The 25,385-nt window shown below is 37.9% G+C and overlaps 1 protein-coding gene across 1 annotated transcript in view; it reads right to left on the bottom strand.

The window, feature by feature from the left end:
* TPO (thyroid peroxidase) overlaps positions 1-24,024 on the bottom strand; it is a 46,350-nt gene extending 22,326 nt beyond the window's left edge. The window contains exons 1-6 of the mRNA XM_056343901.1: positions 23,931-24,024; positions 21,438-21,519; positions 16,318-16,487; positions 11,610-11,742; positions 6,620-6,749; positions 3,790-3,996 (exon numbers count right to left, since the gene is read on the bottom strand). Coding sequence (XP_056199876.1) covers positions 3,790-3,996; positions 6,620-6,749; positions 11,610-11,742; positions 16,318-16,487; positions 21,438-21,519; positions 23,931-24,024 — 816 coding nt within the window. The remainder of the gene's footprint in view (positions 1-3,789; positions 3,997-6,619; positions 6,750-11,609; positions 11,743-16,317; positions 16,488-21,437; positions 21,520-23,930) is intronic.
* Positions 24,025-25,385: the final 1,361 nt, after the last annotated feature.

Here is a 25,385-nt window from a genome sequence, read left to right as displayed (position 1 = left end):
AAACTCAGAACAAAACCCTGTCTGGCCACAGTAGTTTTCCCAGTATATCTGCACATTGATTTGAACTGTTATTATATATGCACAGTCAAACCTGTTTATGGTGAAATTCTTTTATGTGTAGGAAAATGAAAGGCACTGATTGTTTCAGTGTACCACAATGTCTAAACTGCTACTTCAGCTAAAGAGAAATCTTTCTTATTGTGAACCCCTTCTGTGGGAAATGACCTTGTAAAAGGATTTTTGCTGTAGACTTAAAAGAAAACCTAACTTATGGTCTACGAAAGTTTGCCAATATGGAGAACATGAATGCTTATTTGTGGACATGAATCTCAGAGGAGAGTCAATGACTCCATCTGACAGTGAGATGCTGCCTCTGAAGCACAGAAGAAAAAGGCAGGGGCTCACTTTTCTGGTTGTTGGGAGCACACTGACTGATCCATTTGTAGCTGAGACAGTAGCCCGTCATGTTACATGTCACCTTTTGCAAATCACCTCACTTTTCTCCAGCTCTGTTTCTTTGCCAACTTTTTTGTACCTGAACTAACCATCTGAAAGCTTTTCAGGATTGTATCTTACTATGTGTATGCACCGTGCCTAATTATTGTCAGCAATGTAGTTAATACTGAATAAAGTCAGTAGTTCTATGAAAGTCTTTCTAATGCCTCATTATGTCTCATCTCTAACCTGAAATAATCATCTGAGGAATGACAAGTTATCTCTGCAACCCTGTTTCATGTGTCAGGTCGCTGTAAAAGAAGTATAAACTAAAGCTGGTGATTTTTAGTTGGGTCTTTTTTTCCACATTATTTGATTCTGAAAAGATACAGAAAAAGAATGTTCAGGCTCTACAGGCTTAATGTGAGAATCACTGGGTGAAATTCTATAGCCTTGATGATGAAAATGTCCAGAAAAGAAAATTGTAACAGTTTCTGCTAACCTATGAATCATTGACCTACACTTGTGATTAATATTAATGCGCTACTGCAGTTTTCAATCCTTCATTGAATTGCACTGACTCAGAACATTTTCCAGACAGCTTCTTTAATCTGCACAGCCAGAAGCTTCCTCTCCCTGGTGAAACCCCCAGAGAGGCCATGTGTCTGTAAGTGCAGCTGTCCTTTACCGTGGGTGGATTCTCCCTTGGGTGCCACTGTTCTAGGAACACAGCAAGAGTGGAAACTGCAGCCTCTCTGTTTACCTTGTTGGATAATATGCTATTGATTTCACTGTCTTTGGAAACCAGCCACAGTTTCTTCATATACAAAATGAACATATAAAACTAACTGTGGCAGTTTTCCAAATATTTAATAGGTGAATAGCTTTAATTAAGATTTCAGGAAGAAGATCAGTTGTAGGGGGTAATAGCTTTTTGTCCCAGTGTTCAAGAAATAGTTCCTCTGGTCACACTAATAACTACAACTCCCCTCTTTTTTTTTTTTTTTTTTTTTTTTTTTTTTTTAAATATAGTGTCTATTCTTTGCCTTTGACAAAACCAGTCACAAAATACTAGATATATAATACAAACAAACAACCATCTTCATATCTGTCCCTCTAAGCTGTGAACAACAGAATAATAACAAAATGGAGCTGAAAAATTCATGGGACTGTGATCACATCATGAATCCACAAGCTGGGAAACTTACCTAATACTTACAGAGTTGTGTCTGAATATCTTTTTAAGTCCCCCAGCCTCGGCCATTCTGAGTATCAGGCACTAACTCCCAAAGGTGGCCATGGGTATGACTTGATCCCATTCCCCTGCTAGGCTACATTCAGTGCTAGATTTAGTACACGTACACATAAATTGCCTTCAAGAGCATTCCTTTGTGATGAATCTTTTCACAGCTCCAGGGTGGGATTTTTTAGAGCACTGAAAGATGCACTTGTGGGTCTATGCCATGGTAATCTGTGCAGCTTCATTCTCTCTGCACTGTAATGCTGCCACCACATGAATAATAGTCTTGGAGTCCTTTTTTGAAGATCCCTTAAATTACCTCTATTTTAAGCAGATGGGATTTCCGGGCTTGAACTAGGAAGGGTTCAGTTAGACCTCTATGGTCTCTGTGATCCACATTTGATTCAAATTATGGGCAACAGTATGAGTCTCTTCTCAATTTAAAAATCTATTTAGTAATAAAAAATGTGGGGGTTTTGCACTTAAGATCAATACTAATTGTGCTGTCATAAACACAAAACATGAACTTTTGAAAACGTTTTGGTTTATATCTACAGCAAACTACTTTTTAAAAATGGGAGTCAATACATAGCTACATTGTCTCATATGGCGGAGACACACTCCACGTCCTTCATCACATCATATGAAGCACTGCTGGTTAGGGACTGGACTTCCGCCCTGATGTCTCCTTTGGGAGGTAAGGCTTTGAGAATGGGAACATTTCTATGGCTATTCCTTAACAGCATAAACAGAATAAACAATTTCTTACCCCAGATGGAAATTTGAGGCACAGTAAACTAGGCATTTTTGTCAGAACTATGGAAGGCTCATTGTAACTGGGGTTGTTGTGGCTAAACCAAGTTAGTCAGTCGCCCAGTGTCCCGAGAGTATGATTCTTTATGAAATATGTGCTATTTCTGAGTACTCTCAAGCTATGCTTGCAAACTTTCAAAACCCCATATCTCCAAATATGAGAGAGACTAGATTTACTTGCCTGTGGTAAAATTGCAGGCAGTCATTAATTTTGTTTAGTCTTCCCTGTGTTGCAGATTCTCTCATCAAATGGAAGATGAGCCATCTTTCAGCACAGGACCTGATACAGTCCCATTTACAGTCAGCCAAATATTTTCCTTTCTGTTTAATGGAACTGTGATGAGGCAAAATGCAAAAGGACACTATGTCCTAGATATCAAATATGGTTTGTAAAGGGGAAAAGAGTATTTCTACGCAGATGGAACTTACTCCCTACATTGGCTTCAGTGCATAGTGAAGGTGGTCAGTAATCAAGCTCCAACCTTAAGGAAAGTAATTTAGGTTGCTCTGCATAGAGATGGGGGCAACAGTCCAAGGTCAGTAATGGCCATGGGGCTCCCCTGAAGCATGAGATGGACAGGCTGTGCTTTGAGAAACAAAAAATTGGTTTGACTTCGCTACTTAAGTTTTTGAGCAAAATAATGACTATACTTCTAAATTAACCAGACAAGAATATAGCATCCTATATTTCTACCAATTTATGCTTCTTTCTGCCCTCTAACAAGCTTTGAATCCGTGTTTTGCACCTACTCAAAGCAAAGAGGTGATGCAAGTTTCAGCAAATCCCTGAAGATCATTTTATACATACATTGAAAAGATAGCTCTCTTCAAAAGTTTGCATTAGCTGCTGGAAATATCTTTGCTTTCACTGAGTAGAGTTAAGATCCTTTCACTTTATCTGACTGGCAGTTTAAAAACAGAATTATTTATGACTACTTCCCTATTTTCCCCAATGGAACTCAAAACCTTGAAGCATAAGAACAATAACAAGGGACACACACACACACACACGTAAGGTTTCTCTGCAACTAAAATCTGAAAGGAAGAAAAATTTGGTATTTATACTAAGTACCTTAGCTGTAGTTTTGTTATCTTTACAAAATAATTTCAATATCTACAGGTTTCATGTAATAGTTGCATTAGTTTTCAATTTTTCTATCACTGTCTGCTCTGATATTTCTGGATTATCTGTCAATTTGCTTTATAATTATTTCAGTATAGGTGTATCACTGATGTGTTTTACTTTACTCACCTGTTTAGAACCTGGAATTTCTCTTGAAGAAGTTAATTTAGAATCTTACCTTTATTGGAAAACATGGATTTTGTTTTTCACATGTCATCTGGCACTCCATTCCATTTAGGAAGGTTGTTTTGCTTGTGCTCTGTGGTGTAAATGCAATGTCATGGTCTATGTACTGTCCCCACACCGTAATAATATCAGAATACAGGTTGTCTTCAGTAACAGCCTCATTAGATGCATGAATAATTTTTCTTGTCACTTCACGAACCTGGGAAAAGAGCTAATTTACCTTCAGTGCCAAGTAGTATTTACTTATCACAAAATGATAGAACACTAAAAAGTAAGTGGAACAGCGATAAAGCTCCCCCCTCCCCAACACCAGTTGTACAGTACTTGTAATGGTTTGTCTAAAAAAAACCCCAAAAAACCCCAATCTCTGACAGACTCTTATTTCTCTTCAGGAGCTGAGATACTGGTGCCACAAGCAGATTCAAAGATGTTTCAGCTGAGTTTTTCTATACATTTGCCAAATGAACAGTGTACCTTTGATCTGTTCCTTTCCAGAGCATTTTGAAAACCACACATTTCTTTTAGACTGTCTAAAAGTTTTATTTATATTTATGGTGTTTTATGTTCTTTTAACAGATGGATTCTGTTTGCTGGGCAACCTCAAATCACTGTGGATACACCGAGGCTCTGGGCTGCTCCATACATAAACAGAACAGCTTACGCGGCCCAGGAGACAAGATGAGTTGCAAACACATGGTAGCTGAAAACTGTGTCTCACTTTCTCAGGCAGGTAGAAGCCCAGACATATTTCTGAGGCACTTTGGTGAAAGCTGCATAGATATACAGATGCTCTGATGGGGAACGCATGGAGATATCTATGCTACATGTCCGGCCTATACTATATAACCAAGCAAAATCATCAAACTCAGCAGTCAGTGATTATTAGGTTATTGCTATTATTCAGATTCCTTGATCATGCTGCAAAATATTCCCTCACATACAGCAGCTGCCTTAGAAGTCAAGCAACTGAAAGGGCAGCACATTAAATAAAGTCACAGTCTGTAATAAATATAAGGGCTATATAATGAAGGGAAATGCAGTTAAACAGAACTGGTAAGGACCAGAGGCAACACAGGACTTTTTAGGAGCAACGGGCTTTATATTGAAATAGTCAAGACCAGAGATACATAGAGATCATCATGAATCCAAGCCTTGCTATAATATTTTAATAGCTTTGGTGACCACAAAGCACAAAATTTTTCTTGCAGTTGGCAAGATTTTCTTATCACTGTTAACTTGCACACCTACACTGTGTTTTAATATTAGTTTATAGTAACCCTCACACTTACCTCTCACCTTCACAGTATTTGCATGCTGCTTTTTAAAGGAAATAGTTGGAAAACGAAAAGTATAAAAAAAAAGATAATTATGTAAATGAGGAAAAAACATCTATGGAACTAGTTTTATCCTATCTTACTTCAAAATAAAGCAGAGGACCTTTCAGATGGTTAGATATGACCAGCTTTGGTGCAGTTACGTAGTTTTGTTTTATGTTTTGTTTGTGTTTTACTTCACAAGCATGTACTCTAATAAATCCAGAAAAAGGCAGTTTGTACCATCTACTGGAAATTTACCTGTGTAAATGTCAGGTTTTCATCTTTAAGCACTAAATTTTGCAGCTTACTAAGATGAGTTGCAGGTGACATTAACACAAAATTCTCTTCCTCATCCTTAATCAAACATACAGTGGTTAAAATAACAAGACTTTGAGTCCATTAAAAGTCAGGTTTCAAAGCAATGGTGACAAACCAGAAATAGTAAATCCAGCCCAAATCATTGCACACTGCACTGGGGAATTTTTCACCCAGTCCTCTATGCAAATATTTTTTCTTCAAACTTCCCTCTATAGCAGCTCTGCTATTTTTTAACTATATGAGCTGCTAAAATCCATAAATATGGCAATGCTTTCTTAGCTGAGTAACCTGGGCTAGCTAAAAAATGAAGTTATGATCTGACAGTAATACTTGTTCTGTTAAGGTATGCTAACCTAGGAGAAATGGTATACGTGCGTACACACATGCGCATGCTAGCATGACCATGTGCTTTATATTTATTTAGTTAACACCCAACCCTGTTTTACCCCTTCTCCTTCCCTGAACAAAGGCACCATTATTGAAACAAAGAATCATAAAACCACTGGAAAGTCTAGGCTGGAAGGAAACTCTGGAGACCACACGATGCAGCTTTCTATTGAGAGCAGGGGTCAGGTTATTCAGAGCCCATCAAGTCAGCTCTTGGGTATTTCCCATGAAGGATATTCCAGCAGTTGTCTAGGCAGCCTATTCCAACATGTAATTGCTCTCACAACAAATTGTTTTTCCTTGTATCAAACCAAAATTTCCCCTGGAGCAACTTATGACCGTTGCCTCTTGCCATGTCAGCGTGCATCATTGTGAAGACCTCTCTCTTCTCTCTAACAGCCTTTTCAGCATGAGGGGGCTTGATTAGATTCACCCTGCACCACGCTTCCTTAGGCGGAGCAGTCACCACCAGCAGTCTGCTGAGTGCCCTGCATCTGGAACAAGCCAGGCCAGGCACACAGCTGGCTTATGCCCTGCCTGCACTCCACCACGGTCCCTTTTGGCAAAGCTGCCCCCCAGGGTGGTCAGTGTCCCCCTGCACTGCTCCATAGGCTTACCCCAGCCCAGGTGCAGGGCACCTCTCACTATCTGGCTGGCTTAACTTGTGCTTTAAGAAAGCTAGTAGCTTCTTAACTGAGCTCAAGAGATTGCTATTTACTGATGCAAATGGAAGTCTGTGGTGGCAGGTACGGTTATAGCCAAATGTAAATGTTTCAAGAGATTTCGCAGCACACTTCTAACCAAGGGTAGCTGGACTCCATTGTATCTGATGCTGGGATCCCATCCTCGAGGCTGGCTGAATCCATCTTCATAGGCTGCTGGAAGCCACCTAGCCAAGGCGGTGTTGGATGCTCCCCATCTAGGATGTTCCCTGGGAAAAGAAAAAAAAAAGAAAACCCAAAAGAACAATAACAGCAAACCCCCAAAATTCTTGCACCTTAGAATATCTTATAAATATATTTTTTATATATTTTACAATATACTTACAATACCTTTATCTTCTGAAAAATAATCTAAACATAAAATAATACAAAATAATCATCAGTCACAGAGAAATATGCCACTGCAATAAAACATTCATGTAACAGTCCTTGAAAAGGCATCCAATACTGGTCTTCATGTATGCCAACATCAGTTTGACTTGAAAGGAAAATAAAGAAGGACTAAATTACTAATGAAATGTTACTATCTTAATTACGTGTATAATGTAAGTTGGTTACCTTTTGACATCTTCGAAATACTTGCCCCGACAGTGTTTTCCTTATAGTGACCACATTCCCCATAAGGTCAGGCATACACTTAACTGCCTTTGCTGGCATCTTTTAAAAGATGTTTGCTTAGAGCAATAGCTAGAAAATCAAGATTTAAGAAAACAGAAAGAAGTCCTAGAATAAAGGTGAAGAAAGCTTAAAAGGGAAATGGATACTACTCCTACAGAAGTAATCATTTAGCAAGATCCAAAGAGAAAGGACTGAGGGAAGGGGAATGATGGCGGTGTTGCTGAATTCAGCAGCAATGCTCCCTCTGGTTACATCTATACTAATTACTTGGGTGCAGCTTTGGGAGGGCCTGTGCACAAGCCCAAGCACCGGTATGCACTGAACTATGCTTTTAAGTTGCAAACACTAACTGCAGTGTGTTTTTGGCTCACACTGACTCACATTTCTCTGAACACCTGGCCGGGCACACCTTGGGATTAGTGCGTGCCAGTTTGTCATCCTGAAGCCAGCCTGCCTGAAAGATGGAAAGGCAGTGAAAAGGTTTAGATAAAAGTCTAAGAGGTGGCAAGAATCAAGTCATACTTCTTTTGAGGGCCAGTAAATGATTCCTGGTGATTTTTATTAGTATAGTTGGTGAGTCTTGGGCTTGACCCAATTAATTTTCCTTTTGCCATGAACATTTCTAGTGCATTTTTCGTAAGAGGACATTTTAGTTCTTCTTGTTTGGTTGGTTGGTTGTTTTTTTAACACGGCCTGTTCAACATATTTCATAATTGTTAAATATATACATTTTCGCAATGTACCCATTAACCATAATTGTAAAGTAAGCCAAAAAGAACAAGAAATATTCCCAGACAGTTAATAGAACTACATGGCGTTAAAACATACATTTATATGTCTATTGGGACGCTAAAGAGGGAACAATTATTTTATTAATACTTCATTGATCTCCAGCACACTGAAGTGGCTCAATTTGCCAAGCTATACGGTACAGTAATATACTTAATTATTCACAATAATTCACACTTGAAGGTTGAAGTATGCTTTAATAAAGCATTCAAATTAGTTACAGTTGATTTGCCTTTATTGAAATTGCATAAAATACTGCACATAGTGTAGTGCTATTTCACTCAATTAAAAATAATGAAATGTTAATTTAACTGCTTAACTAGTGATTTTTCTCCTGATTGCTTTTATATTTTAGCAGATTACTGGAATGCTACTTTAGTAAAACCCTTCTCGCATGTCTTTTTATTATTACATTAAGCATGTTAATGTCTTGGAATCTTGCTTGAGTTGAAAAGATTTTTATCCAGGGCAGCTGAAATAATGAGATTTTGGTACCATACAGTTTTATCGAGCAGTCAAATCTGATTACTATACATTCTGTTTAAGGGAAGTGCGACTTGTCATTTACTTGTGGAATACTGGAATTGCACGGTTTGGATTTTGTTTTGGCTCCCTTAGAAGGAATGTGGAGTTTTAAGATGCAGTTCACTGTGCAGATTTATGGCTTTTGATTGTTACTTGAATGTCCTGCCTAAGTTTTGAGTAGAAAGAATGAATGCCATATGGCAATTTGATAATTGGATTTTGTCATGTTTTACATGGCTCTGAGTTACCATGGACATAACTTCAGGCAAACATGGAAAACTTCTGTGAAAAATGAGCCTGCCACTGAACTGAACACTTAGCTTGTATTGAAGCGAAGCAGCTATCTTAAAAGAAACACCTCAATTCCTCCTAATAAGTCGTATAGTCTTATATGGATTCAGTCAGGACTGCTCATTCTTTCCACTAGGTGAGCCATATTCATATCTCTAACTCTGACAGTATTAGAGCTTCAGACTAAGCATTAGGTCCTTACCTGATGGAACAGTTAATGACACAGCAATGAAACAGAAATGCTGCAGATAAAATTCCTCCTAGCTTCCAAATATTAGGCATACAACATGTAATCTAGTCATCTAAGCATCTGTCCATCAAGCAAGAGACAGACAGTCCTGAGTGCCATCCTGTTATCTCATCCTATCTCTCACTATTGGGAACAGCCAAATTTGCAGCCTTGCAGTAGAGATCTAACTACTTTGGAGAGCTAAGATTAGGTGGGATTAATTGCACTGTGAGATGCCATTCCTTTAGTACCTGTAATTCCTTCACCTTTGAATCCCTTTCACGCACTAGGCACTAAGAACTACACAGATCAATGCTAGTTAGTTGGAAAAAAAAAAAAAAAAAAAAAAAAAAAAAAAAAAAAAAAGGAGGGCGGACTAGCTATTTGGATATACTTTGTCTCCCTTATTCTTAATTTTTGACTCATGTTGTACATTTATTTTGCTTATTACCCACACCTATGCCTTCAGGCAGAAAGAAAAGTAAACTCTGTTGATATCTGTTACTAGTAAATATGGATAATGACACTGCTGGGAATGTTTGATGTTATGTTGATATTGTCAATAGAAGGCCATGTTTGTACTATTCTGCTCTGCCTTTATTCTAGGGAGTTCACACTCAAACAAGTAACCTCAGTGCTGTGGAATAAATACTTTGTAATCTATCTGATATTTCCCAAGTATGTGAACTGATGAAGTAAAACATATGTAAAGAAATTCCATGTACACTTTTAAATAGATTTAAATAGATTTTTGTTGTAGGTAGGTAAACAATTAACTCCACTGTGAAATTTGTTTAATTTTCACCTGTGAAATGCAGCATCTACTGATCTACAGCACAGCTGCACATTCCAACTGGGTGACTAAAATTGCAAATACAACACAGATCCTGATATATTTTCTGCCTGGAAGTGGCAGCTGTAAAGCAAGGAAAAGTATAGACTGGTACTTTGTTTAACATTTGAAGTCTTTGAAGCTGGCTTATATTACAGAATATGCTGTTTACATTATAGTATAATGGGCTTTTAAAGCCGATATATTTCAGTAAAACTTGAGGTATTTCAAGGGTCTTACAGAGTTTTATACTAATTTAAGATCTGATTCGCTAGTTTCAAAGTCTTTGTGTTTTTGGTTTTTTGGTGTGTGGTTGGTGGGGTTTTTTTGGTTGTTGTTGCCTTGCACCTTTTAGAGATGCTTAGAGCAAAAAGTCTAAAATACCACCAAATACAAGTGATGAGTTTAAACAATGATTTGGTGCAAGCATACAACTATACAAAGTAGAACATAGTAATTACAGATTAATCAGACTCAATAGATTGTACTTACTCTATCCAGGTTTAGAAACCAGACTGAAATGCCTATACACATCCTAGTATTACCAAAGTCACTGAAGAGAAAAAGATGTTTTACCTTACCCACAGCAGAGTATGTTTCCCTCCGTCTCTGGAGAGAAAGACTACAGCAGCCATGCCTGCAAATTAAGAGCTTTAGCCATGTGCCTATGTTCAGCTGCGTGTACCTTGGCCAATGCATTCAAGCCCTGATGGAGTTGTCAGTGCAAATATTATACTAGCTGTTAGTTCAGATTCCAAGCAACTCTGCAAGTGCCTGCAGGAAATTATGGATACCCACACAGTTAGATTTATAACATCAATGCATATCAGGTTGTGTCCTTTCAACAAAGAGACTATCAGGCACATTCTTTGCAAATTACTTGTGATGTAGCAAAACAGATTCATCTCATAAAACCAGACTGATTGAATAATAAAACTGCAGATTTTTACTGCTGTTCATTCACCATGTTGCAGAATGCCTTAACCTATGCAACGCTAATGGCCTTTCATTTACAGCTCTGTAGCCCCTCACTTGTAATATTACAGTCTGCCTTTCAGTTTGTGACCTTATGCCTATGTATCCAAAGGCTGCCGAGTATAAATATCATTTACCCTTGTACTCAAAGCAACTCTCATTCTCAGTTTTACACCCTCATTGCATTGAAGGAGTCTGAAAATACAGTCACATCTGTTATGTTGGGTTTTGCAGGAAACAATTGCTGCATGTATTAGGTAACAAGCAGGTAACAGTAGTAAATAACAGTCATTCAGATAGCCAATAAGCATATATTTATATAAATAAATATATCACCCATAATTTTTAGATGCATGTTTGTTAAATGTTAAGGTTGTGGGAAAACACAAAAAATGAGAATTTACTTGATTTTGCTACTGCTTCTCGTGAAGTAACTATATTTTCCTGCTCAATATCATTTTATCCAATTCTGTCAAAAATTAATGTTGAGTTAGAATTTAGTCTTTTTAATTTATATAGAAAATAGCATCTACTGAATCAGTCCTCTCTAAGTTTAAAGTTCTTTATATAATCTGAGAAGCCTTCGTAGGGAGGGCATGTCTGCAAAAATTAGTGTACCAAAGCTTAGATGAAGAGATTCTTCCCGTGGGAGCTTTCAGAGGCACCTCATTTAGACACACGTTGATGACAAATTTAGCTGATTGAGGATACCCTCTGCCCCCAGTTTTTCTAAGAAAAAGTATACAGAGCTTCTTGAGTTTAAGAATAAGAAAGAAGGATTTTTAAGAGAACAATTCTAATCATACATACCTGTTATTGCAGGCACCAGTGATGAGTCGATATTTATTAGCTAAGCAATTGTTTGGGCATTTTGGTGGCAACGTGTAAGGTAGACATCCAGAAATATTAGCAATCATAGTGAGCCTATCAGCTGATAAGAGATCTGAAAGGAAGAACCCAAACAAGTAATTTGCTTTACTGCTATACAGGAGAAAAGACATTATTGTCAGCTACGACTACAGCATCTCCTCTCTTCCTGGGAAAGAGTGCTTAGTGAGAAGTGCTGCAGGAGGCAGTCTTAGGGACTTAGAGGAGATAGAGGGTTAAAGGGAACAGCTCATTTTATTATCTGATATGTAGAGAATGAGAAGGAAGTAGTCCAGCCATAGCTGAGAACTGAGGTCGACCTGCTCCTTTTTCTCCTTCTTTAACTTGCTCTCTGCTGCCTTCTTTGCCTGCATTGTAGTCACATTTCTTGGCCAGTCCCTGTGCTTACAACAAAGCTGTAAAAAATACCATTCAAGAATGGAATTACATAGCAAGGAGGAAAAATGTGGGACTGGAAAGATGCAGAAATTTAAAGACACTGCATCAGACTATATGATTAAGTACGGAATGGAGGAGGCTCAGAATTATGAGCTGGAATTTGGAAGCTAGGTAAAATCAGGGAGCTGTATACAAGTAGAACATGATATTAATATCTTTGTAATGTGATCCCAGATGGGTTTCCCAGTGAGCATTCTGCTGATGAGGGACAAACTCACATTCTTGTCTAAGCTCCAGAAAGCTGGCACCCTCTCTTACCCACACATGTATGTAAGCACATGTATGGCCGGTTGAAGGTAGAAGTAGCAATATCCTTCCCGAACTCAGAGAAGTCTTGCCATTCAAACTGAGTGTAACCATCACATACTGAAACAAAATGGTAAAGGCAGCATCTAACTCTTGCCTTTGTCTCCCCACTGGGTAGTGCAGGCCATGCAGTCCCACCATCTATCACTTCTGCCCATCCAACTCCGAACTAAGCTGCATTATTCCATTAAGCAAGTCAAAAAAAGTAAGCCAGAAAAACAAACCAAAAAAGGCACAAGAGCCAAATCAGCTCAAAAAACCCAAAATGTTCTGCTGAGCTGCTAGAACCTGTGCAAGGTAGGCGTGAGACCAGAGAAAAAACGGGCTGTTAGAGTGGCTATGTAACCTTGTCATTATATACTAGCTACTCATACCAAACCTGTGGATATGGCTGTATTTTCATGTTACTTCAGGTTCAAAGATATCCTCAGAGATCAGTTCCCTAGTTTCTGTGCTGCCTAGCTATTCATTGAGTCGTAGAATCATAGAATTATTTAGGTTGGAAAAGTCCTTTGAGATCACCAAGTCCAACCATTAACGTAGCACTGCCAAGTCCATCCATAAACCATGTCCCTAAGCAGAATATCTACACATTTTTTAAATACCTCCATGGATAGTGATTCCACCACCCCCTTGGGCAGCCTCTTCCAATGCTTGACCACCCTTTCTGTGAAGATGTTTTTCCTAATATCCAATCTAAACATACCCTGGTGCGACTTGAGGCTGTTTACTCTTGTCCTGTCCCTTGTTACCTTGGATAAGAGACCGATCCCCACCTGCCTACAGTGTCCTGTCAGGTAGTTGTAGAGAGCAATAATCCCCCCCCTCCCCCCCTTGAATCTCCTCCTCTCCAGGCTAAACAACCCCATTCCCTCAGCTGCTCCTCATCAGACTTGTGCTCCAGACCCTTCACCAGCCCTGTTGCCCTTCTCTGGACACGCTCCGGCACCTCCAAGTCCCTCTTGCAGTGAGGGGCCCAAAGCTGAACACAGGATTTGAGGTGCGGCCTCACTGGTGCTGAGCACAGGGGGACAGTCACTTCCCTAGTCCTGCTGGCCACACTGTTTCTGATATGAGAAGGTTGGCCTTCTTGGCCACCTGGACACACTGCTGGCTCATGTTCAGCCAATTGTCAACCAGCACCGTCAGGCCCTTTCCCACCAGGCACATTCCAGCTGCTCTTCCCCAAGCCTGTAATGTTGCCTGGGGTTGCTGTGACTCAGGTGCAGGACCTGGCACTTCTCCTGGTTGAACCTCATACAACTGGCCTCGGCCCATTGGTCCAGCCTGTCCAGATCCCTTAGTAGAGCCTTCCTGCCATCAAGCAGATTAACGCTCCACCCCAGCTCAGTATCATCTGCAGACTTACTGAGGGTGCTTTCTATCCCCTCATCCAGAGTGTTGATAAAAATTTTAAGGAGCACTGGCCCCAATACTGAGCCCTGGGGAACACCACGTGTGACCAGCCACCAGCTGGATGTAACTCCATTCACCACCACTCTTTGGACTCAGCCATCCAGCCAGCTTTTAACCTGGCATAGAGCACACCCGTCCGAGCCATGAGCAGCCAGTTTCTGCAGAAGAATCCTGGGGGAGATGGTATCAAAGGCTTTTCTAAGGTCCAGGTAGACAACAGCCACAGCCTTTCTCTCATCCACTAGGTGGGTCATCTTGCCGTAGAAGGAGATCAGTTTTGTCAAGCAGGACCTGCTTTTCATAAACCCATGCTGGCTGGGCCTGATCCCCTGGTTGTCCTGCATGTGCCATGTGATGGCAGTCAGGATGATCTGCTCCATAACCTTTCCTGGCACCGAGATCAGGCTGACAGGCCTGTAGTTCCCCAGATCCACCTTCCTGCCCTTCTTGTAGATGGGGTCACATTGGCTAACCTCCAGTCTTCTGGGATGTCCCTGGTTAGCCACGAATGTTGACAAATGATGGAGAGCAGCTTGGTGAGCTCCTCCACCAGCTCCCTCAGTACCCTTCGGTGGATCCCATCTGGCCCCATAGACTTGTGTGTGTCCAAGTGGAGCTGCAAGTCACTAACCGTTTCCTCCTGGACTGTGGGGACTGCATTCTGCTCCTCCTCATCCCCGTCTTCCAGCTCAGGGGGCTGAGTACCCAGAGGGAAGCCGGTCTTGCTATCAAAGACTGAAGCAAAGAAAGCATTGAGTACCTCAGCCTTTTCCTCATCCCTTGTGGCAATGTTCCCAGCCACATCCAATAAAGGATGTAGATTACCCTTGGCCCTCCTTTAGTTTCTAATGCATTTTAAAAAAATTTTTTTTATATATTTTTACAGCAGTGGCCAGCCTGACTTCTAGCTGGGCTTTGATCTCTCTAATCTTTGCCCTGCATAACCTTATGACATCCTTATAGCCATCCAGAGCTGCCTGCCCCTTCTTCCAAAGCTGGTAAACTGTCCTTTTTCCCCTGAGCTCCAGCCAAAGCTCTCTGTTCAGCCAGCTTGGTCTGCTTCCCCATCAGCTCATCTTTTGGCACGTGGGGACAGCCTGCTCCTGTGCCTTTAAGATTTTCTTCCTGAAGAATGCCAGGCCTGCGTGGACCCCTTGGCTCTTCAGGACTATATCCCAAGAGACTCTGTCACCCAGGGTCTTACTGGCACACCTTTCCCTTAAAGTCAAATTAGTTCTTTAATTCACATAAAACTCTTTGTCATGCCACATAGGCTGTATAACATCTATTCACCTTCTGTTAATGTTGTTTCAGTTTTGAAAATTAACAAGAGTTTTGTGCACTTTTTTTATGCTTTAGAAATTTGATTTCTTTGGAAACTACTCCACCTGAAAAATAATTGTATCTCTGTGTGTGAGTGTTTATGTATATATAAATATATGCATGCACACACACACATATAGATACAGATATACTTTTATTTCTAGAAATGTCCCATTAGTTTAGTAAGTGAGATGTTTTCGCAAGGACAAACAACCTGAAAACATAACTGTGGATCTTTATGTTTTTCTACAACACTCTAATGTTTCCATATCTTGAAAAATAATGTCACATTATAATACTAAGACAGAGAATACAAATTATAATTTTCCAGTTCATGCTGCTCTAATTGACAGAATTAAATTACAGGGAAAAATGTCAATGTTTCTGAATTCTGACAGAATTAAATTACAGGGAAAAAAGTCAATGTTTCTGAATTTTTGAGCCTTCCAGACACCAGACAGATATTTTGAAATTCATATCCAATTAATGGCAACAAGAATTTTGCTTTACTTAGACAATTATATACCATTGAACTTTCTGGACTATCTCTCTTTCTTTCTCCATTTAACATAAAAGAACATCTAAAAGAGAAACAAAGTGGAAATAAATGTGTAACAGCAATGCATTATAAAATTAGTTTTGGAAATAAAAAAGTATTTTCTTAAAAGAGGGATATTACTAAGGTCATCAATGTCCAGAGGAAGTGTATTTGAAAACGCCAGTGCAATAGAGCGACAGAAACTGTATCATTTTATCTATAGATTCTAGTCCCCAGAAGCACTAAACCCAAAGTGCTGGGGAAGATAAGTATTTCACTGTAAACAAGCTTGCAACACTGTCGATACGCAAGCTGATTTATTGGCAATACAAATATACAGTCATGAGTTCACAGGATGCCAATAGCATAGTGCTACTGTCCTCAACTGTAGGAACACAGCCCACACTCCAGCAAAGAAAAACGTAAAACAGTGAGTATGTGAGGTGCTTTTAAAAACAAAAGAGAGGGCATCCTGGCCACAGGGTGCAGACAAGATATGTACTCCTGCCAAAGGTAAAATAAAAGTGAAGCTAACCCAACTTTAATATAAAAGACAATATTCAAGATATCCAACAGGGTTCTTTGCCAATGTCAATATAGTATATTTACCAGTTGGATGCAATGAACGTTTGTGCTTCTGGCAAAGTTTTTGTTTTAGCACTTGAATTGACATTTCCATTCGTTCAGCTGCTTCGGAAATATCTTGGCTTTCTTGTTCAGGAAATTTTGAGAAAGCTAGCAGCAAGGTGGGAGTTGTTATTCCTTTTCCTTCGATATTTCTATAATTGAGATAAAACACAGAAGGGTTTTTTTTTTTAACATATAACCTTTCAGAACTTACTCATAGCTCTATTTGTGATGTTGGATATGTTCCTAGTTTAAGGTATATTTTGTCTGAAGGGCCTGCTGAGAAAGCAGAGAGGAAGACTACTTTTTGGCCTTGTTCTGCAAGGAAAATTTGGGAAAGAAAGGGAAGGTGCTTTTTCATGGGACATACACAACAGAGTTAAGCTTATGAGAAGCCTTTAGGATCAGATAGAAACTATTCAGATAGACAGAGCTGGCAGCAGAAAGTGTCTGGGAAGACCTTATGCAGGATAGTCACAATATGGGACTGTCACTATAGACACATCTAAGTGAGTAGGCTTTGCTTTCATGTAACATTTAATATCAAAGGCCATCTCAATCATTGCAGGTGGATTCACAAATGCCTTAGTACCTAGGAGTCATGTAACTGGCCCGCTGTCCTAGATGGTGTCCACATCCCTCTCAACTGTTCTGCAATTCACTGCAAGATGTATTTTTTTCACTTAGCAAGGGCTGTATCACCACTGTCCTTTTATTGGCAGAGCAGCCTTGGGAAAAGTGCATCAGGGAAGATCCAAGTCCTAAACTGACTCCTGCAACTTTGTAAAAATCACTCCAGCCTATTTCATTTCTAGACATGGTCATAGGTCACAGACATCCCCAAAGGCTGCTCTGAAGCACAGATTTATTTTGATATGCAATTTTCCTGAAAACATTGTGTTGTCTTATTCACTCAGGCTTGTTTAAAGCACAAGAAAAAATTAAAATGGAAACAACCGTTCTGATTTGGGTAAAACAAACAGTTAAATTTTGAGAAATTAGAAACATGCTTACATAAAAAGCATTAAGAAAATACAACTCCAAGGGCTTTTCTTGATGCCAGGTTTGTTCTTAGTTGACTGAAAAGAGCCTTAACCTGTTCTTTTGTTCTTTATACAGAAACTATTCCTTTCCTTTCAAAAGCTGAGCTCAAGAACACTTGGAACTATGAAAAATAGCTATTTTGCTCCTCAGCATCCTGTTTTTCAGTTTTCCATACACAATTAGGAAGTTGATGGGCAATCTGAAGTATTAAAAGTCCTAAACTGTGTCCCAGTTTAAAAGACAAGAAAGATGTTATAACTAAATGCAAGAAGTCAGGTTTAATATTTTAACATCACATGAGGATAATATCAGTCATGTATCATTTAAAAATACCCCAACTTATATGAACAGGCAAACATGTCTGTACAAATGATTAAATAAAGACATTTGCAAAAATTAGCTAGAAGCTAAGAACTGAAAGTAATCCACACTCCCAGAAAACCTCCAAAATTGAACCACCATAATCCTTAAGGAAAAGACATATTCCATTCTGAGGCATTTTCTGTCTTTTGTCTAATCTCACAGATACTGTAAGATTATCACAGCTGTTACTCCTCTGCCACATTTGCTGTTTGACCCACACCCTGCTCTTCACTCCATGCATGCATGCTAGTCCCTTCTAGTTCTTACACACACTCCTGAAGCTGAACAGTGTCAGTTACAAACTGTCTCAATATTTAGTAATACAGAAATAGCCCCATAAAGCTAATAGAATGACCTGTGATTGTATCATTATTAGGAACATGAAATCAGACATGAAGTGTCTTCCATACATGTTTAAGAATATATGGAAGTGACCTAGTGCAGACCATGGTATTTTGACGGAATGTTCTTTATGCTTGCCAGACTCTCAGTTACTGAATCTCATTACAGATCATAATTAGAAATATATGTATATAACACTCCCCAAACCCTTAAAGAAATTCTCCACAGCATAAGACACACTTTCTCTTTCAGCTTCAGATATTTTGAGTCTAATATTTCTTTCTGTATTAAATTAATATATTTATTGAATACCTTTTTTAGAGATTTCTAACCTGAGTTAATGTCATAGATATTTGTCACCATTCAGGAGATCTCTCAAAACAGTGACATTGTGCAGAACATAAAGTGATAGAGTTATAAAACTATGAAGAACACTATTTATTCTTTCCTGTAATGTGTATGTACATGGCCAGTCTGCTTTAAGACCAGATTGGCACTGACTAATAATCATGCTTAGTGAATTTCTGCAACTATAACTTTTATCTGGAACACTGGAAATTATTTTCCACTTCCCTTTGCATACAGATGATCCCATGACGGTCACTTCTGCAGATGGTCCTTTCAAGTTGGCATAGATAGGAGCCAACAGAAATAGTATCTTAAATTGTGGGGTTTGCAATTTAGATTCTTTAAAAACATGCAAAAAATGAGTTCAAATGTAGTATACACAAAATAAAAGTAATTTTACAAGAACGAAGATAATGAGAAATATCTTTAATCTGCTCTTAAGGCTTGAAGTATTTTCAGGGTTGTCATCTATACTTTTTAATCTAAGAACACTGTGCCTTCAGCTAAAATATATGTTAAAATATGCTTAGAAATGTCAATGTTTTCTGACTTTAAATAGATTGAGGAAATCTTTTGTGTTTGTATTAGAGTTGTACTTACCTTCAACATATTAGGGTAATTGGAAACCGGAGTCTAAAATTATATATCTAAAATGCTAAAACCAAATAATCTAGCACCATTTAACCCACCAACATAATTCACATCTCTCTTATACACAACTAGTTCCTCAGTCTTTTTGAGTTAATTACAAAGTTCTATCAGGAGAAATAATGACCATTTGCAGCTGTGTGCAGCACAGGCCTACGAGACTATCACTTTGCACAGCTTGCTCATTCTGGAGTTACCTTTAGTATCTTCCACACCTTAAAACCCATAAAAAGCAGAGACTCAGCAGAATATAAAAAGAATGGACAGCTGGAATCATGGCCCCTCCCAGTAGTTCTGAAACTCATTAGTTAAAGCTAGTACAAGTTTAATAATTTGTACTGGTTGTTATTATAACAAGATTTACTGTAACTAAAGTTAACTCCTGCAAGCCAGTATTACTTTCAAAATTTGTTTTATAGTGCACCTGGTAGTAAACTATCAATGTATTTGCACGTAGCACTGGATGACAGTCATAACCTCCCAGGTGACATATGGCTCTGAGTCTCCTATCCAAACTGCCTAGATTCCCATTGGCATTGTAACACAAATAATTCATTTTAATGATGATAATGCCATTGTGTTCCATCTATGCTATATTAATAATATTATGACTGAATATATTACAATAAAAACCATGAACATCTGCTCTTAAAGACTCGCAAACCCAGAAGCCAATTGGAATAACAGGTACTAGCAAACAGTCATGAGAAGCACTTTGTAAGGGGAGACATGAACAGCACACAGGACTGTACTGGGACCTATGTGACCTTAAAACGTGGGATGTCATTTCTACCACAACTAGTAAATTCTAACACAAATTTCTAAAGCACAAACAATAAGTCAAAAATTCAAGTAATGATATTAGACAGCTGAGGTGAAGAAATGTACTTCTCTATTTTAATGAAAATTCAAGGTCAGACTGAGGTCTCAGGAGAAATCCAGTTATTTTGACTCAGTTTGCAGTTCAAACACCTAGATCATGAATTCAGCAAACATCAGGTTGGACTATTGTGCATGAAACAGCTAAGAGTTTTCCTACTCTAGCCTGAAAAAGGAGCTGCCTTTTCAACTCAGAACTAGCTTTTCAGTCTCAAAGACAGCATTGACCTCATCCATATTGCACTGTAGTTTCCTTCAGTTACTTATAAGCCAAAATAAAATGAGTTTTCACAGTACTGTGACCTCCACAACTTCCAGAAGCTCAAATATGCAGTCACATACATTCTTTTCTTGTTTTTAACCTATGTGCTGACCAAAGCTTTCATTGAAGTATACAGTATTCTTAAACTTACAAAGGAAAGAAGCCTTAGTAACTTTAGACTGACATAAAAAGTATTCAACTAAACACATTCACTCCTCAATACAATGATCAGATTAGATGTCAGTTCAGTCCTCTGTATTTGCAAATGACCAGGACTAATATCTAAGAGGCAGGTGCAGAGTGCATTTACAAGCCTTTATTAAAACAAGAAGAGTTTTCTTAATGATATTTACAATTCTCACTGCCCCACTTAGCTGGGCCACAATAAATTGAAGTCTATAAAAGCGCACAGTAGAAATATCATTTTCACTTCTGGTAATGATAATTTGTAACTTGAAAGACCAAGTATTTCATGCTGGTTAACGTTAAAACAAGCGATAGTCTCATGAGACTGAAACTCTTAATGCAGGTGTCAGACACTTGTGGCTCTGATTCCACAAGACAGGAAAGCATGTGCCACAGCTGCGAGATTAATGCACATCTTTTGATGCCCTGCTGAAAGCGCGAGCCTTTGGCTGCTTACAGGATTAACCCCAGACTTATGCAAAAGACATAACCAGTTCTCAGAGTGCTGTTACTAGCAGTGTTCTGCCTATGAAAAATTCAAAGGTTAACAACAGTATCCATCAGATCAAGTACTTTAATTTTTTTAAGTTTTAAATCAGTGATTTAATTTTCAGCTGCTGCGGTTAAAAGAGGAAAGAAAGGGAAAAAGAAAAATAATGTTAAAAAATACATAATATCCATAAAATTACAATTTTTTGAGCCACATGTTAATGGAATGTGATGTGTTACTTAGATCAGAAAAATATTCTTAATTATTTTCATATTTCTTATTTTTATCACATTTTAAGAGAGCGAATTATGTGGCGATAATGCACAAGGTTACGTTGGTTCAGATGATCATAAACATGGTATTTAGGGGCATGGTTTAATGGTGTAATTGGCAGTTGTGGGTTAACAGCTGGACTTGATCTTAAAGGTCTTTCACAACCTAAATGATTCTATGATTCTGTTTTCTTGAAGAAACACTGATCTCAAACTTCTCTGTTATGAAAGCTTTTTGCTAATAGATCTGTCACTATTTTTTTTTTACCTTTTCAGTGTATAATGTGCAGCATAATCCACCAGACTAGAGCCCTTTTCAATAGCCTCAGTAATGCAGTTATCTTCAGTTTCTTCTCAACAGGGGAAAAAAAACCAAAAAGAAAGACAGACAAATATGTTATTCAACAAAATACTTGATAAAATAACTACATTTACAAAATATAGAGGTTAATAACACTATGTATAACTTCTCCCCATTAAAATGATCTCCATATTTTAGTGTTCCTGAAACTAATGATGTGGCTTCTCACCTTTCTGAAAGATAAGGAAGGGCTAGTAAATAAATTCTTCCCTAATTTATAAGGCTTGAAGAACTATATTTTCCTTCTATTTCTTCCAGTATAAATCCAGCTGTGCATGTTAAGTAGTACCAAATGTTAACAGGTCCAGCTGCAATGTGTTGTGTTCTGTGTATGCAATCACGCTCATACGTATTTTTCATTAAACTGTTCTTGGATTGATAGGACAAAGCAGTCTCCCTCACAGGTAATATGAGCTGGCCTGAGCCACGTGAAGAATTTATGCCCATATTCATGCATAATTAACAAACTCCAAGATCTTCTGGGATCTGACCAATGCATGAAAGCCCTATTCACATTTCTCCACCTATGTTTGATGGAAGGATAAATGTGAACCTAAGAATACTTCAGCTGTGCTATTTTGTGTAGTGCTATCATAGAACATATATTATTCTTCTTTTGTGTACATCTAGATTTATATTAAGTGAATCAGTCATATTTAAAGTCCAGTGGTCTAATTCCCATCTGTATTTTGTGTGATCATCCATTTTTTCTTAGAAAATGCATCATAAACAATAATAGATTGCTAGCAACCATTTATGTGCAATTGCTCATCATTTATGTAGAGTGTAATTTTAGGTGATATATTTTATCTGTGGTCCATGTTGTGCTATTTCTGTGATCTTTTTTTTTGAGTACAGCACTCAGCTCAAGGAAAAGTAATACGCGATGGGAAGTAATCTTTCCTGTCAAAATTCTACTCCACTTTACTAAAGATGTTCTCAGCATCTGAGTAGAACAGTAGTTATTTCTCTTTTTCACCTATGCATGATGAAATATTCAGAAGATTCATTTATGGTTATCATTCAGATTTCTGTTACATCTGAAAATTTTTTTGAGTCTATTAAAAAAAAAAGACTGATCTTCATAGGCCATATAACAGCTAATTATTTTAGAATTCTATATTGCATGATTTTTAATTACTTTTAGGAGTTTCACCTCCAAGAAATATATTATGCTCAAAGTATTGCTCATCATGTGGTATTGATTCAGCCTCTGATCTAAAAGATAAGATACACTTGCTATACTTGAATTCCATTGTCTCTGTTCCTTTTCTACTGAGAAGTATGATTTCAGTATCAATGCAGTATTTCAAAAAATGCATTAATAAACATTATTTGGTGTTGTTCCCATCAGACAAAAGAAAACTTACTATAAAAAAGAATCATCCATCTATTCCATTTATTACAGTCCATATATATTCATTTTGTATTAATTAACATACAACACAGCCTCATTTTAGACCATGTCTTTCCAAACAATTAATATGGAAGCTCCAAGCAGAGAATCCACTATGGAAAATAGATCTGATCTCCTGTTTCACAGTCATGGTCCAAAAACGATTTCCCATTGGAAGTAATGGCTTGGAGATTATTTTTTTGTTTAATTTATTTTGGATAAAATTTTCTTTTATTTGTGATTCTACACTAACTTCAGGTGAAAACCTTCCCAAGGAATCATATTACCATCCCTTATGAATCATATCTACAGCTACATAACTTAATAGAATGTAATGATTGAAATCCTGTTTCTTCATCATCTCTGCCCTACTTTAATGTAAAATTGGTCTCTGCCCAATTCTCTTAAAATTCAATCCAGTATCTGTTATATTTCTAGTCTGCTAGATCTAACTGATTTAGGTTGAACAGAAACAAAATAACTCTGGTGTTTTAAATGGCAAGATTACATTGTCTGAGTATAGGCATCACTGCAATCTCAGATGCTCTAAAATCTCCCTAGTATGCAAAGGTTGCCAGCAGAAAATGGTGCCACAGGAGATGTACACCCTTATGGGCCAGCAGCAGGATGCCGGGTGGGACATCCTATGGCAACTGACCAGCCCAGGATGACAAAATGTAGTGATTGGAAGTCTGGGAAAAAAATCCAGCAATCATGCTTGTAAACATGTCATCTGATATATGAATGTTGCTAAGAAAGTAAAATCACTCCTAGTCAAAGAATAGATAATTAAGATACATTACACACACAAAGTTTTCCTTTGTGAATTTATGGTGTTGCATTGAAAAAAAACCACATGGAATAATTCTCACAGAAGCCCGATAGTGGATTTTGCACATAAATAGAGATTAATCTAAACTGCCATTGCAGTGCCAGCGTATTTTCAGCTTAATACTAATTGTCGACAAAAAAATATAACATGTATTTTTTTTTCTGTTACTTACCAAAGAGGGTATCTTTGCCTATCTGAAGGAAAGAAAAGAAAACAGCTGTGAAGGCTATGGCTGCTGAAAATCTCAAAATAATGAGCACTTTCATCTACAAGAAAGAGGAGATAACTGTTGACAAAATATATACCTTCATCTTCTAATTATAAACCATACTATAAATAATTTCCCCCATATGGTAAATTTTATTTTAAAATTAGATCTGTAGCCACGTGTTTGGCTAAGTTTTTGAAGTTAAAAATAATAATTTTTAGAAATAACTCTAATCCATTCTCTCTCTTTTCCTTCCTTCCTTAGTATTTTTAAACCATTTTGAGAAACTTCTAGGACAAGGAAAGACATAATTTTATTTTATAACATAGTATGTTCTGACAATATTTACAACACTTTGCCTACATATTAGAAATTCAGCAATATTTTACCATTCATTTTGAACTTCTCTGTGCACTGACATGACTGATTGTAAATCAGTCATTGCACATAAGATAGTGAAACTGGCCAAAGTAATAATAACAGGGATCTGACCCTGTTATACTCCTGTCCATGTATAACTGTGGTGTGAAATCAGAACAATGAATATGCTGAGCTAGCCAATGTGAGCTAAATTCTCTATCTTCGTACACTGGTTTTCTGGTACTTCTTGCAGCACTGCAAATATATAAGCTACCCAAGAGGTAACATTTTTCACATGCATTATGTTGATTGGAGATAGAACGATGTAAAATATTTTTAGCTCTATATTCTATCAACATCAAAATTATTAGCTAATACATCAACTAAAAATTCAGGGAAGCAATACTGGCAATAGAAACTCAATGTGAAAACACCCCTTCTTTTCATATTCCACAAGTTAACATGATGAATTTCTTCTGAAAAATGACAAAAGAAAGTTTTATAATCTGACCTTTTTTCTGCTGAGATGATCCTCCACAGTTCTGTACTTTATCGATGGCAGTAACCGTTCTGAAATATGAAAGTGAAGTGATTTCCAGGGGCCCATCTTACCCTGTATCAGCTTTATGCACTGGTACTCACTCAAGCTTTAACAGTGCAAATGGTTTCAAAATCACTTTTGTCACAGTATGTTCCCACAAAGCAGAAACTGACGTTAATGCCTGACTTGTTTATTTTTGTCCTGCTAGGAACCAAGAGCTACCTGTGTAGTCAGTTCTGATAGCAGAGCTGTTTTCAGAGAAATATGAAGGACAAATGATTAGACAAAAAAAAAAAAAAAAAAAAAAAAAAATCGCCATGTTATGCACTAAACTCTGGGTACCCTTTTCACTAGTTCTCTTTATTAATATATTTTACGAATAAAGCAACTTTGTGTCCTATTTCTTGTGCTCTAGCACTGCTGCTTTACCAAAATGGCCATTTTAAAGTCAGAAGATAACCTCCAGATTGCCCACCGATTTCCTTACATCACTTTTTATTTTGTTCTCTTAGATAATG

This window comes from Falco biarmicus, chromosome 6 (assembly GCF_023638135.1).
Source record: "Falco biarmicus isolate bFalBia1 chromosome 6, bFalBia1.pri, whole genome shotgun sequence".
Taxonomy (NCBI): Eukaryota; Metazoa; Chordata; class Aves; order Falconiformes; family Falconidae; genus Falco; species Falco biarmicus.
Note: the sequence above shows the minus strand (reverse complement) of the source record. Positions and strands in the feature narration are given on the sequence as shown.